Source organism: Thunnus maccoyii, chromosome 5 (assembly GCF_910596095.1).
Source record: "Thunnus maccoyii chromosome 5, fThuMac1.1, whole genome shotgun sequence".
Classification (NCBI taxonomy): Eukaryota; Metazoa; Chordata; class Actinopteri; order Scombriformes; family Scombridae; genus Thunnus; species Thunnus maccoyii.
In genome coordinates this window covers 16,961,393-16,976,889 of record NC_056537.1, presented here as the reverse complement: position 1 = coordinate 16,976,889, position 15,497 = coordinate 16,961,393, and the positions used below count along the sequence as shown (strand labels likewise).

Below are 15,497 nucleotides of genomic sequence, written 5' to 3'. Positions count from 1 at the left end.
AGACTGAATCTTTTCATGGAGGTGAGGATGTTATTTTACAGCTTTAGGGATGAGACTCTTTACAATCTCCAATGAAACCTGTCTCACCCTGCCTCGCTGTCATGGTTTCCAATGAAAAGTGTTCAGCTAGGGTCTAAATGGCAAATATGGCCTTGTAAAGATGTTTGAATTTTTCTCATGTATTGTTTAGAAGGCTCTATCAGCTTGAAAAATCCTTCATCAATTTGTTTCTCCTAATTGTTTTGATGCATTTTTAAGTTTTTAAGATGAGAGCAGAGACAGCAGTGCCAGGCTGTGATCTCACCTGTCCTGCAGCCTCTGTCAGCCCACACAAGGCCTTGGACGCTACACCCACGCTCTCCCCGAAGGCTACTACATCACCTGTCTTACAGTGCTGAGAGATGCCTGCCATCGACTCTCCAAGGACCTGAGGCATACGGAAATGGAGAAAACATGAACAAATTAGATCTTTAGCGGCCTGCTACTTAAAAAAATATCTCTGACAGTTAAAGTATATAGTGTGTGCAACTATTTTGCCTGTACCTTTGAGTTCTCCATGACGCTCTCGATGCAGTCAAAGTAGGAAAGTTCATTGACAGGCTCATTGGGATTATCTAGGAGCCCTCTGACAGCCTGCACACAGACAGAGATGGTCATAACTTGAACTACAATGGACAGACAACTGGACATTTCTGCTATGAAGCCGCTTACACTTCTATAAGATTCAGATATGAAAAAGCAAACACTATGAATGTATATCAAGCTAATTGGAGTCTACTGCCATTATGGTATTCAAGGCTTTTAAATGCACAGCATTATTGTCATTTTCAGTTACTTGAGAGTAGGTGAATGTACGTTTCAGTATGCAAAATGCTCTTGTTCTACCAATGTTACTAATGTTGCCTCTGTAGCGCTGAATCCAATGTCCATCTACAATGAATGGCTCTACCAGAGTAATCAGATGTAAAATAGATGGTGAATAAAAATCCACTTGGTTTCCCTCATGAGAAACATACAGACATGTGCAGGCAACAGAAAACAGGCCTGGAGAGAAGGGGGTCTGTGTGTGGTACAGTGTATGTGAGGACAGTGTACCTCCAACTCCCTCAAGGCATTGTCACACTCCTTTTGTCCTGCTGCTTGCTGGGTACAGAGCGTGATCAGCTGGTTAATACTCTCTGTCACCGCCCTGAAACACACACAGGAGGCCACACAACCTTTTTAGCTCTCACATGTGTCCCCTGCATGCAAGCATAGCCTGGCTTCACTCACACTCACTCACACATGCTTTCAGCTCCCCTATTCAAGCATGGCATTGCTGGTCTCTCTCTGTGATAGGCTAACACAGTGCACAGGAGTGTCGAGATTGTCCTGCGTTTGTGTTTAGCCTTGCTCAGAACAGACGCTCTAGCCAAGGCTTCCATCTTCCTAATTAGACAGAGAGAAGTCAGTCAGGCCCAAAGTCCTGTGGGACCAGCTGCTTGGCTTCTCTCCACTAGGGGGAGGATACCCCCTCCAGCAATGCTGAACGGAAACAGCTTAGGAGTGGCATACAGATGCAGCAGAGAGACGTTTTGTGACATTTAAGTACAAATTCTGAAGTTTTCATAACATGCTACAGGCTTGAATCTGGGCCAGGAATCATATTTAGAACAAATGGTTCAGTTTGCTGGCAAATACTAACTAATGAAGAGAATATCTGATACATATCTGGTGCTATCCAAATCTTATCTCACCTTGCTGCCACAGCTAGAAGATTCTTCGCATTAGCTGCACCTGGATCCACAGACAGAGACTTGGCAGCCAGCAGCAGCTTGCTGGATGCCATAGAGATGTTCTTTAGATTACCGATGACTTGGATCTGGTCATCCTTGCTCTGCACAGGCAAGGAAAAAGAAAATATAGGTGATTTTGAAGATGGATTCAGAGCAGTATCAAATAGTCAAAACGTATACACAGTCTCTACTGCATCAGCTATCAAAGGGTTAAGTATTGTAAAGGATGTATTTAATTTTTCCCTGCCACCTGTATCCTTTTTTCTCACTCAGCAGGACTCTTTGAGCCTGATTACAGCTCAAGTGTCATGCTACATCAACTCCAATCCCAGACGATCATTCCAAATTAATGAACAAAATAACCAGAACATGAACATCACAAGATCTCATTACATCTGACTGTGTTAGTGCTCTTGGGGACGATCATGCGTCTAAGTGAATTAGATAAAAAATCTAATTAACAAATGACTTAAATAGCTTAGGTACTAAATTGACACAAAAATATGAGACGGACCGCTCAGCATTTAAGGCCTTTACATTCATGCCATCAAAGGTTTGGATGCTGCTCTCCTCATTGATTGGTGGCAGTGGAATCACCATTGAACTGTTTCAGTGAAGTGTGGAGGGGTTGTATGATCATGAAACCTACTTGGGTGTGTCCTGCCATCTCAATGCCAGCATCCAGGAACTCATCAAAGTCTTGGCTGAACTTCCCTGAGGCCGCAGCCAGCTGGCTGCTTGTTCCACGAGAGGAGTGGACGACCTCGCCTGCAGAGTGGTTGAGTTCAGCTGCTGTGTGGTTCAGATCAGTCTGGGCCTCCTGGAATGTCTTACTGCAGGGAGGAAGCTTCAAAGACAAGACACACATCAATAAGGACATGCTGTAGTTCTCAGAATATCAAAAATCAAGTCAAATTGAAATACCCTGTTCAGTTATGGGGTGATATCTGAATGATGGTACAGATGTTTCTGTGTTAATAGTCAAGAAATCCCCAAGTAAAAACCTGAGTAGGACTCACAATGTCCACCAGCAGCTTCTTGCTGGCCTCTCCAATGCTCCTTAGGGCCATGTCAACATCCTTCTGGCCTGGCAGGCAATTTACACAATTATTCAGGGAGTGAGACACTGCTTTGGCCACCTGCAACACAGGACAACGCTCTGTCAGGACTACCATTAGTCATTCTAACAATGTGCTACACAATACAAAGTCCCAGAGCAAAGCTATAAGGGGAAAAACATCTCAAATGCAAATTGGGCTCACAGCAGTGCACAGTAATCCGTGCCACTAATTTATGCTGCTGTCACAGATATATGCCAAACAATATGTTTATCCCCTGAAGGGGTGCAGGAGAATGAGCAGTTTTACTCTGGCACTCCTGAGAGAGGAATACTAGGCGAGAGACAGAGCAGAGAGAAAATAGCAACGCTTAGAGGGGATGATTGTTATGGAAAGGAGAAATATTTACAAATCAGTAGAGGAGAGAGAGAGGCCTGAGAGGAACAATGTGATCGCTACATGAATATCACTGCCTCAGGGGTATATATTACTGGGAGCTACGCGACCTGTGCCAGTCTCTGCTGACTCTCAGCATCTCCTGGATGAACCAGGGCCTGATGAGCTTCATGGATCAGCATGGCCGAGCCCTCCATGACACACTGGGCTGAGTCCAGCATTGCAGCTGCAGCCTGAGGCTCCTTGGTGCTGGCTGCCACACCTCTGGCTGCTTGTGCCAATGTCCTTAAAGCCTGTGCTGTTTCTCTGGCAGCCACACCTGCAAACAACCAGCCACATGTTGAAATGACAATAAACAAATTCAATCATAGGTACAGCAGAAAGAAAAGCTCCTGCTGCAAAAAACCAAAAAACATCAGTATAGTGTAATAAGTATCAGTAAAAAAAAGAAACTGAACCTACAGTATGGCTGTTGTACCACAGATATCTGTAGTGATTATGGATGTTTTACAGATGTAATATTCGATAGATACAAAGGCAATATGTTGCTGACATTCTCCTGTGTTGTTCATTGTTATGTAGTAAGTGCTGTAACAATATTTCTGTAGATATTGGAACTGACATTTTACTAAACACGTTAATTTCAATCTCATTAGTTTTGCTTTGCAGCGGTCCTGTTTAAGCAAAACAAAGTGGGAGGCACGATATGAGTATTTATTGTCAGTACTATAATTGTAATGGTATTGTGCAAATCAACTGGGGCCAGCAGTACCACACTGAGAATAAACCGTGATGCTGAAAAACCCTCATTGTTTAAATAAATGAGTTAATATAATAAATATGGCCCCACATGGGAGGTGCCCTTAACTTATTATACATAGAACAGAGACGAAAAGCATCAAATTGTATCAAATTGCATTAACCAGCCAAGTGGAGCCATTTGCTGATGGAATGTTAAATCTAGTGAAAATAAGATTAATGAGTACCTAGCAGCACCCTGGGCCACAGCTTGAAGTGCTGCCTGGGAGCATTCATTGTTAGAACTGCTATTCTCTATCTGTCTTCATCTCTCCTCCCCTGAGGTCCACAATTGAGCCAGAATTTACGGCAAAACAGCCCAGCCATGCTGGATTGAAAGAATTCAGTTTAAAGCAATGGCGAAAGCACAAATAAAGGAGTCATAATTTTCTCTGCCTGCTCTTTCCTCACACTTGGCGCAGTTTAAATAAACTACTTTTTTCAATAAAAAATTACGGTCAGCAATCCATAAGTATTTATTATATCTAACCCATTCAGGCAATGTGACTAATTTAGACCGAAGTAAATTATTTAGTTAAATGGCTTCTTAAGCTCCTAAGACTTGCTCTCTGTGTAGAATACACTTCTCTTACCTGTATAATGTTCATTGCCCTGTGCAGCACAAGTCAGCAGCTGAGCCATGGAGGAGCCCACAGCCTTAGATGTACTTCCCAAATCCTGAGCACACCTCTCCAACTGTGTGAGCAGCAGAACACACAAATACACCATTTGATGTAGAGCTGTGATCGCCTCATCTCGTGGTTTAAAAGCTCTGATATCTACACTGTAATGTTTCAGTTCAGCTTTACAGTAGATGTTTCTATGTACTGACCGTTTCCCCAGGAAGAGGTTTGAGTTGACTGTCAATGACAGACATCTTGGCGTCCTGAAGTTCACTCTTAAGTGTCTGCACTGTTTTGAGGGCTGAGTCGATCTCCAGAGGACCACATGCTTCATGGGCCTTCAAACAACACACGGAAATAAATGTTACTAACATGCATCCCATCCATTACGCCGAGCAGACAGGATAACATCCTATATGCTGCGCCTACTATCTATAAATGAGATCAAAGAACTGGGCTTACCTAAGTGCAGCCTTACAGCAAACAACATATTTCACATCATATTTCACAAGAGATAGCAACGAATTTCCTGCATCAGTGAGATGAATCCTGTTATCTCTAGCGGTATTATGTATAGATACCTTCTGGGTGGCAGTCCTGAGCTCTGCCAGGCAGGTAGCCAGGTTTTTGGCACACTGGCCCAGTTGCATAGCAGCAGCTTGGTCAGTCACTGTCGGAACTGCTGACTTCGCAGAGGTCACCATCTTACTTCCAGGCTGAAGGACAGAAAAACAACAACAACAAATTCAGAAGCACTAAACGAGCAGTTTTTTTTTCTGTGTGTCTGATGACAGAGAGTTCGATAGTTTTTAACAGTGCTGTGGAGAAAGTTCTGACCTGTAAGAAGCTCTGGCTGGCCATGATGAGGGCAAGCTGGGCACCCAGCTCCTCAGGTTGGGCCTGGCTGCTCCTCATGCCCTGCACCAACTGGGGAATGCTATCTGCTACTGCCTGCATTTGCACACAGTGTATGTTTAATATCTGCAGAATCATGACTGAGAGAGAAAGGCTGCCATCTTCTATGACAATATACAGTATATCCTCAGGATTGAGTTTTCCTGTGTATTATTTGAGAGTATTCTTTAATACAGCAGTAAAAAGAATACATGAGAAAGAGTACAGGATCATACCTTGCAGCTGTGTACTAGCTGTTGGTGTGAGACTGTATTTTTGTTGGAAGCGGCAGCATTTTGGGCAGCTGCGATGGTCTGAGTAGCAGCAGCCGCAGCCTGCTTTGCAGCTATCTGCTCAGGAGATACAAATAGTAATAATCATTAATAGTAATAATCATTTAGGCCAAAGTAAAAGAGAGCAATGCCTGGCTAGAAGTAACATTTGCTTTTGCTCTGTACAGTATTATGCTGTCATGCTCTGTTTTCAGACAGTTGTTCTAATCAGTGGTCACAAACCAAAGTGTTTTGTGAGAAGAGGAAACGGGTGGGATTGCCGTGCTCAATCTTTATTTCATAAGACGATCAGCATGACTTTCATATTGCTATGTTTCCAAAAGTAAAGCACTAAAAATATACTGCTTAAGTTACATTAAATCATAGGCATAAGACTAGCTTTGAAGCGAAGACAAGATTGAAAACAGAAGGAGAAGACATTCCCTGTTGAATGGATGAGGAGGCGAAGATGAAAAGAGAAACCCGGAATACATGATATTGTTATTCTGAGAAGAACAAAAAAGACTGCATGTAGAGTTGACATGGGAGGTAGAAGCAGCATTCTCTATATTTCATATTCTATATAGATTACTGTATTTACCTCATGTAATGTGCATGTGCACATCTGCACAGCAACTGAATGCGGGGGGGGAGACCCAGATGAGCAGGTCAGGAGACAACAAGTAAGATTATGGGAGTCTTAGGGGGCCTAAATGTGTCTGGGATAAAATTTACACGCACACTTGCAGATCCATAACACTTCCTTCAGTGGCTCACACGTTTCCTTGATGGAGGCAACCATTAGCACCATTAGTGTGACCATCTGATGCAGGGAGGCAGACTGAGATATAAGTCTGATAGCTGGCTGATCCCAGCCCTGGTTAATGCATAGTTTATGTGCCTAGGAAATTGAACATTGGGTGCTTTGGAGCAGAGAGGGGCTAGTCATTAGGGCCAAACTGATACTAGGGGCTAAACACAGATCTTTACACTCAGATAGTTCATTCACGGCACTAATGGGATTTATATCTCGCTGCTACAGGAAAGAGAAATAACACACACAAATATACTGAAATGGGCCATATTTGACTGCTGAGGCATTTCATTATTTGCATCCAGACATATGTTTCCTTTTGCCTAATGTCTAAACACCATTTATTTCTACAACAAATATACTATGTTTATATTACAGGGAAGGCAGAATGTTGGAAAGACATGTTAACATGACCTCTTGGAACACAGGGGAGAGTTTTGTTTTGATCAAGGTCAAACAACACAAAGACGAAACCATGCTGACACATATGACTCACCTCTAGCCTGTTGACCAGTTTTTTCTTTATCGCGTTCTGAGCTGCAGCATTAGTGGCTACACGTAGCCCCTCAGCTGCCTCTCTGAGCCTCTGCTGCTGGTCCTCATTCTCTGGGTAGGCAGCTGCCCCCTGAGGACACACACACACACACACACACACACACACAAACACACACACAAAACCAGCACGCAGACACAGATGTGCACATACAGACAAATGTAATCATGACGCATACATACCTTATATAACAATAGCAATCAGACCTCATCGACGAAAGTTAAACAACTCTGGTTATACATGTTGTACAGTAGATGGTGAGAGGCATTTAGCTCTGTCTGCTTTCTGAAAGTTTCCAAGGAAACCGTCAGTGCAAGATTCCCACTTCCACTTTGATAATGGCAGTGATGTGGTGATTAATGTGTCACAGATCAAAAACATCTAACGAGCCATAAACAGTGTTTCACTTGCCTGGGTGTTTCACACTGATAATATCCTGCTCGACAGTGCCAGGGGCTTATTAAAACCCACTGATGCTGCACCCTTTTATTTCGGATGTGAAATGATGGTGGTAGCTAGCGCATACAGTGATGCCCAAAAATGTGTATTCTATCAAATGAAAGCAATACAGCAATTTGCTTCAGTTCATTTTTTAACACTGCATTCAACATGACATTACACACACGAGAACAGCATGGCAGTGACACAGCTGACAGAAGACAAGAAACTAAATACAATGCACAATATCAACAGTTATGTATCAAACTGATTGCATGTAATGAGGTTAAACTAATGAGAAATGCGACTACTGCATTAATTTGGAATAAACTACTAATTAAGCTACAGCAAAGTAATGTAATTATGATGGAAAGCAATTCAATTATGTTATTAAAGTAAAGTATGTCAGTGGATTACTAGTTACATGTTTAAGCAAATAATCAATCATATTTATTGCATAACAATGTGAAAGTAAACCTTATACTCTTACCTTAGCAGCCTCTACCATACGAGCCGTGGCATCAGCCAGGAGTTTGGCTGCAGCCAGCAGTTTCTTGGAGTTGTCAACATCCACCTCTGCCTCTGCATCAGATCTCATGGCATTGACCAAATCAGAGGTGGCTTGGGCAAGAACCCTGGCCTGACGCACCATCTCACCTATTCATACATACAGAATGTACATAAAGGCATATGTCCACACACACAAACGTAAATCAACTAGACTAGAGGCACGGAGACGAGGCCATGTTACAGGTGGAATTCATTTTGTGCTGCAAAGCTGATGGCTGTTTTTTGTGCAGATTGTCGTAGATTTGTATCTATTTCGACAAAGGAGCTTTTTGAAAGTGATGGTTGGGTTTTAGAGCTGTCATCATTCATTTACCCCTCGGAATTGGAGATGTGTTTCTTGTGACATGGAAATTCCCTTGACAAACAGCAAACACTTTTAGTCAGATTTGTGTCAGTGATGGATTAGCGTGGCCACATCTTAACACACATATTTTAACTGCTGACAGCACGTCATCAGTGCTGACACATGTGAATAGGGGTGGGTGATATGGATGAAATATTCTATCACAGTATACCTATCAATATATGCTGTGACATAGTATAGATATAGTAAATTTCTCAGATATTCAACAGAGAAATTATAGATAAAATAACCAGATGGAATGTTTGTTACCAGCTAATCTAGTTAGTTTTCTAGTTCTAATTAAATGCTGTAAATCCAATACAGAGGGAAAACAGTCCTGTGCACTGGTTTGCAGAACTGGACTAATATAAACATAGATATTAAAGGGAAGATTATTGCAGTAGAAACTGCCTGGCAAAATCTTATCATCTCAAGTTGGATATCATCATCCAACCCTGCTGCATCAGTGAGAGATGTCTGTAATTGTGCTCATCTTGTATAGTCACATCATTATTTTCACCTTCATCTACTCTTATAGCTGAAGGTTTCGAGTGAGTCATCCTCTCTCACACAAACAAAAGTCTTCTGAATATATGTAACATCTCCCCACACACCTGCTATAAAAAGCTGTTTCCCAAACACCCACCTCCAGCTGGAAATAACTCACCCAGTGAAGTCTATGAACGACAAGACATCTAGGTGCTTTACAACCTACATCTTATGGCCTTGGGAATAAACCAATACTCTATCTGTAGAATGAACTTTAATCACTGAATGCTGATGTATGGCTACAGATTTTCCTTCTTTTTGTGTTGATTTATAGAAGAAAAAAAAAGTTTGTCTTTCCAAAAATGCCCAGGTCATGTGTTTCCTTTTAAAATTCAAAGCCTCCCTGATGCTGATTGAGACCAGATTGGGAGCTCTGTAGTGGTTTTGGATGACATGTTTCCTACAACCCCTTGAGAACTGGCTGGCTTTGGGAATTCTTCAGCCTTATGGTTTGAACCATAACAAATAGCCTGATTTAAGAAAATATTTCAACAAGGTTTTTAAAGATCACTTAACATGGACACAAACACGGACAATATCTTAAGGCCCTCAGTACAGTCAAAACACACTAAAACTAGCCCAGTGAAAGCAGGTATTCATAGAACATTCTTTTTACAGTTTAGTCCTTGTAGTGAGTAAACAGATTTGGATAAACATACCAAAGATACCAAACAACTTTAATTGAAATCATTTTTAACTGGACTTCACCCACATCCTTTTCTAGCATTAAGCGCTTCTTTGTACTCACCAGCATCACCCATGGAAGTGAAAATGTTCTCTGTCACATTCATGATCGTGTCCGTGGCCTGGTCGTAACGTCCAATGGGCTCTCCACAGCTGGCGTAGTGGCGGACATGCTGCAGCAGGTCGCTGAGAGCCTGGCTCACCACGCCAGCTGCTGCTCCTACTTGTTTCAGCAGCTCGCCGTCGTCACTGGCCGAGCGGCAAGCTTTGACGCAGGTTTCCACTGACCGGTCCACCAGTTTCCCAGCCTCGACAAGCTGCTCCTGACACACTGGGGAGCTGATGGTTGGGCTCACCACCTGCAAAACACAAAGTATTTGGCAGAAACTCAGATGAATCACAAGAATTGAAGACTATTTTGATATTAAACTACATCTACAGTTATTCTTCTTTCATGACTACACACAACAAATTGGTCTTTTACAGTTAAACATGGAACTGTTTCATTAGTTTCTGGTAAAGCATTATTTCATTCAAGATAAGACACAAATTAACTTTAAAAATGTTTTTGAATAAACAGGGTCAATATTGCACATTTCCATAACATACTACATCCAATGTAATACACTTTGCTTGCATAATTTCATGCCTGGTGGTATGTCCTCTACCTACTTGGCTGCTGAGATGAACAAGTTTTAGTTCAGTACCTTGGTGCAGGCTACCAGCTGTGAGGTGGACAGGGCACACTGAGTGGCAGCTGCAATCACCCGGTTCTGCAATATGGTGTCCTCAGCCACCTGGGCCACATTCTTGGCCTTCAGGACTAACATAGCAGCTGCATTGGCCACTGCTTTGGCCAGATTCATCAGGGTGTCCTGCAACATATTAATCAATGTCCTTCACTGAAACACACCACAGCTGCGCACATGTGTCTGAAGGGACCAAGAGAGTAAATGTTTTCTACTCATTCACTTGATATACTGGACATCTAATGCACCAGAACAGCAGTAGTCTAACAGTATAAATAACTTAAGCAAGAGGCAGATGGTGAGTATGGAGTTAAGGGTGTTAATAATAAATTATAACTGTGTTATTATGTGTTGCAATAGGATTACAAATTCCACTGATCTGCATCCAATAGAGCATTTTTGGCTCAAAGTCCATGAGACCAAGAAGATGGATGATATATGAGCCCTCCTCTTCAGGGATTAACACTTAAGAGAAAAGCAAGGTGTTACCAAGGATGTAAGAGGACATCTAAGAAATAAAAAGATGTGTATGTGGCAGGTAAATTAATTTCACTGTAAAAGAAGAAAAGAGGTAGATAGTGAAGGCTACAGATAATCTTGTGTGAATGAATGGCTGGTACACTGTATTGTCATTTACTGCTAAAAGCTCTCCTGCTGCCACTACATTATAACATCCACATAAAGTAACATTCTAATAATAAAAGCCATTACATAATTGTGTATTGACATTTTTAGAGGAGGCCTGAGAAAGTGTGTATCTTCCTGTTTGGCCGGCAGTGTCATAGGAACAGTGAGTGGGTGGTGTCCAACCTGGAACTTCTCATCGGTCTCGCCCTCCCCCATGTGACGGAGCAGGTCCCCGCTGGCCTGTCCGATGCTTCCTGCCGCAGTCAGCACCGTCTGTCTGGGCTGTATGGAGATGACATCACCACATTCATTACAGTGCCCTGGCCTGTTCTCACAGAGGCCTCTGTGATATATCTAAAACAGACTTCTGGATCAAAAATCGTTCCAGAAAACACTTCCGTAATACATCTTCAGTGGGACAGCAATACAGAGAAAAAGCATGCAAGTTCATTACTGCATGTGTCTTTGTGGCTACTGGGATTATCATGAATAATCAGTGGGCGTCTCACCTCAGCGGCTGCAGGCTCAACAGATCTGAGCAGATCTGACACAGCTCCTGCCAGCATCCTGGCAGCACCCATGAGCTTGTGTCCACTGCCCACCTCATCATCCATTAATGCTGCAAGCAGCTTGACACCCTTGGACATTTCTGTGAGGTTGGAGGAGATGGTGGTGATGGCGCAGCCGACCGCCGTGTAGTCAGTTTCTGTGGGCTCACCTGCGGAGGATAGATGGCTATGATTACAAACTTAATTTGTTGTGCTGCTGTCACATCGATTCAGCTAACCCACGGGGCAGCTTGTGTGTCATATGTTGTAACACACACATCAGTGTCAGTGTCATAATTAGAGCCTATTTGAAATGGTTCCACGGAGATTAGCACGTTGATGGAGCAAGTGGCCGTGAAGAAGAAAAACTTTGTATTGGATAGTGGAGGGAGTGTTAGTGCAACCAAACAGATGGTGAGGTAAGATTAAAACCCTGCAAAAGGCTGGCAGGAACTTGGCTGGAATTGTGCCAAGCAGCATGGGGAAGCAAAGAGAGGCACTGCCAGTAAGGTGAGCTTCAGAACAACAAGATTGATTTATCAGTAGAAATATTTATCACAGAAATGAGAAGTGTTCCCTTGTTTAAAAGAAAGTCAGGGCCTATCATCAGCGAGTGTTTATCACTGATTTGGAAAAACATGTTTATTGATTTGCACCTTAGGTTACAATAATGACGGGATAAACATTATTTGTAATGACAGGACAATTTCCTTTAGAGCTTTGTCTATCACAGATTTTATAATCCACAAATTTTGGTGCAGAAACAAATTTAAACTGAAAATGATAGCAAGCTATCTGTTTAGTATTCTCCTTGGCACTCACCTGCAGTGAGATTGACCACAGATGCTGTTCCAGCAGTGATGGCGTCAACCTGAGAGTGGATTTCATGTTTGGATTCATCCACTTTGTTCTGAACCCAAACCCTGGATGCCTTTCGGTGGAGGAGGAAAAGGAGAGCTATTGGCTTTCATCACAGTGGGTGATTCTCAGGTCATATAAACTTTCTCGAGCAGGATTAAAGGACTAGGGCTGTACAACACCTACGGCTTTGGAAACACTCAAGCATTAAATACAGCCTCCATATTTACAGTCAGCTCTAAAACCTAATTATATTTGAGAAAAAATACGGACTTTGGTGTGATGAGAAAGCTTGATTCTCTATAAACTGTCTCTGCTTTGCAAAATCAGAGGCTGTACTAGCAGAAAGCACACATTCCTAAGTGTTAGAAAAGTGGAACTTGGGGAGTTGCTGTGAATGAATGGATGTGGAGGGGTATTGTATTTATTCATGCTGCATATTTCCTAAAGTATTTTTCAAAACTGTGAAGAAAGAGGATAGGAGACGCACCAAGTCATGGCCCAGTGGAGGCAGATTATCTACATGTCCCAGGTCAGCCTGGGCCTGCTGCACAGCCTGCATACTGCTGTTGATCGTCCCCATCAGGGCCTGCTGGGCCAGACTCTAACAACAACAAACAACAGACACACACTGTGAAAATGACTGAACAAAAGCAATCTAAATACATGGCATGCATTGTATGTGGGTGCAAAATTGTGAAACTCATGATTTTGCAGTCTAATGTATAAACCACAGGAGACAGATGGGCTTTTAGCGTGAGTACGAGGAACTTTTTGCTCCCTTTCTCACTTACAGCTCTAATCATATTGATCATTGTGGTTCATTGTTGACAGCAGAAACCACAAACAATATTTCAAACACTGCAGACCGGATTTACATAAAACATGTGAGAAAAATGTACCTCGACATTGTGTTCTGATATTTTAAAAAATCAAAGCGTTGAGCATAGCAGCAGTGCTTCATCATTTTCTCATCCCCTTGATTTTTTTGGGTTCACACATGGTATTCAAAATTGCACAGATTGTCTAAACATTGGATGCTACAATTTTATATTAAAATCCAGCATAGAGCATTTGTTTGAGACACCATGTTTGCTGTTGCCTTGCTTGCAATTGAAAATGCTTGTACTCACCAGCGGGGGCATGTGTCCTCTGTGCATCTGTCCTGTGGTGATCTGCTGCTGGGCAGAGGGCATAGTACCCACATTGAAGGTGTCAGGACCACCAATGGACCCTGAGCGAATGATACCTGGAAGTGCTACTGAACCATGCTCCACACGACCCACTCGGTTGAACTGCTGCTGCAGGATTGTGGACCTACAACAGGAGAGTAGGATATGGAAAATGAATGAGAAAACAGTATACGTGCATGTTTATTCAACATACATACACTGAATGCATGGAGGGATTGAACCTGCTACCTTCTGGTTAAGTTGGCAGTCTTTAAAAGCTAAATGAAAGGAGCTAAATGAAAGCAGGGGATCTAAACATATCCTATGTTTGGATAATTGTCTGGACGTCTAGACAGTTCTGCAAACTGACTTATGGAGGTGTTTTAGAGTTTTTTCTTTTGTATTACTTGTGAGTGCATTTCTAAATTCTGATAGCTGTTCCAGATGCAACTGTCACTAATTTAGATGGCAAAAATGACAAAATTATAATTAAAACAATTATCATGCTAACAACAGTTCCCATGGTGAGTAGGCATTGTCAGTAAAAAAAAAAAATGTACAGAAAAATGTCTGTTTTCCTGCCCAGCTCAACAGATGCTCCTGACTCCATTGGTTAATTATGGCTTGTTTTGAGAGGCAGCAATTATGTTTTTGTGCTGAGAACCACAACATGAGTCAATTGGCCCATAAGCAGCGGGAATATGATGCCCCATTCTGCCAGAGAGTGGTTTCACTAAGAGCCATGTGGATTTCCAGTGACAACAAATTTCCAAGCTCTGTGTGATAGAGCCCCGGTCCACCAGCATTACCTTAATTTCCATCAGTCACTAAGCTACATGGGAAAATCAGGAGAGACAGCCACCAACTGGGAGATAAAAAATGACGGAACAGAACAGCTTCCAACAAATGATATCTTAACCTGCATGATATTTTCACTTCCAAATGATGCAGCTTTCTTTCATGAAAAAATATGATAATTTAGCAGCTTTACCCCGAGGCAGGTTTTGTGTCTAGTTTTGCAAAAACAAAAATCATACAATGAAGCAATTTAAAAAATGAGAATGGGGTGATTTTCAAATTCGAAGTGATGTTTTTGTGTTTAATTCTAACATTACCTTTCTTGGGGGTACTATGCTGGGCAGGCTGAAATGTAATTACATGCACAATTACACAGCGAGGTTTAAACTCATGAAGAACAACTAGGGTACTGTGTTCGCTGAATCAGAATGGTCAGCATTACCCTGCACTTATTAGTGCAGAGACAGTAGAGTAGATAATACATGAGCACTACTCACTTCTTAGGGGAAACCGATTCCTCCAGCATGGTGGATTCCTCGTCTCCCTCAAGGCCAAAACGATCCTTACTCTGCTTCTGTAGAGAGATGAGCAACAAACATCACAGTGAACAGTGATGACTAAATGTATAAAGAAGTAGATGTATGGTGTATCAATTCAAATGAACTGTGTTTTTAATTGCTTGCCTTCTTAAGAATGATGTCAATGTATCCAGCAATAAGCTGGGATATCTGCTCTCCTTCTGTAGTCTGAACAGAGTAGTAACTCTCCTGGTACTCTCCGAAATCCTTTGTAAAGCATTGAGACAAAGCAGAGATTCAGGGCAAATCAAATGTTATTTAAGTATTTTAGCATCTATCTAAACTTTCTACAACTAATAAGAGCCTTAAAGTCTGATCACAGATGAAAAAAATCGCCTCAATCGGAGTGAGGGTTTAAATAAAGTCGGCAACACCTTCATCATTTCTACATTTAAAGAAA

The 15,497-nt window shown here is 42.1% G+C and overlaps 1 protein-coding gene across 8 annotated transcripts in view; it reads right to left on the bottom strand.

Moving 5' to 3' along the window:
* The window catches only part of tln2b (talin 2b), an 83,522-nt gene that overhangs the window by 23,114 nt on the left and 44,911 nt on the right, over positions 1-15,497 (bottom strand). For all 8 annotated transcript variants that reach the window (XM_042411281.1, XM_042411282.1, XM_042411283.1 and 5 more), the window contains exons 11-33: positions 15,203-15,304; positions 15,017-15,093; positions 13,683-13,866; positions 13,040-13,153; positions 12,514-12,622; positions 11,653-11,861; positions 11,327-11,425; positions 10,475-10,642; positions 9,832-10,126; positions 8,112-8,278; positions 7,127-7,255; positions 5,781-5,894; positions 5,488-5,601; positions 5,232-5,366; positions 4,860-4,988; positions 4,621-4,723; positions 3,340-3,548; positions 2,795-2,914; positions 2,425-2,622; positions 1,737-1,876; positions 1,096-1,189; positions 544-633; positions 305-427 (exon numbers count right to left, since the gene is read on the bottom strand). In XM_042411281.1, the coding sequence (XP_042267215.1) occupies positions 305-427; positions 544-633; positions 1,096-1,189; positions 1,737-1,876; positions 2,425-2,622; positions 2,795-2,914; positions 3,340-3,548; positions 4,621-4,723; positions 4,860-4,988; positions 5,232-5,366; positions 5,488-5,601; positions 5,781-5,894; positions 7,127-7,255; positions 8,112-8,278; positions 9,832-10,126; positions 10,475-10,642; positions 11,327-11,425; positions 11,653-11,861; positions 12,514-12,622; positions 13,040-13,153; positions 13,683-13,866; positions 15,017-15,093; positions 15,203-15,304 (3,222 nt within the window). The remainder of the gene's footprint in view (positions 1-304; positions 428-543; positions 634-1,095; positions 1,190-1,736; positions 1,877-2,424; positions 2,623-2,794; positions 2,915-3,339; positions 3,549-4,620; positions 4,724-4,859; positions 4,989-5,231; positions 5,367-5,487; positions 5,602-5,780; positions 5,895-7,126; positions 7,256-8,111; positions 8,279-9,831; positions 10,127-10,474; positions 10,643-11,326; positions 11,426-11,652; positions 11,862-12,513; positions 12,623-13,039; positions 13,154-13,682; positions 13,867-15,016; positions 15,094-15,202; positions 15,305-15,497) is intronic.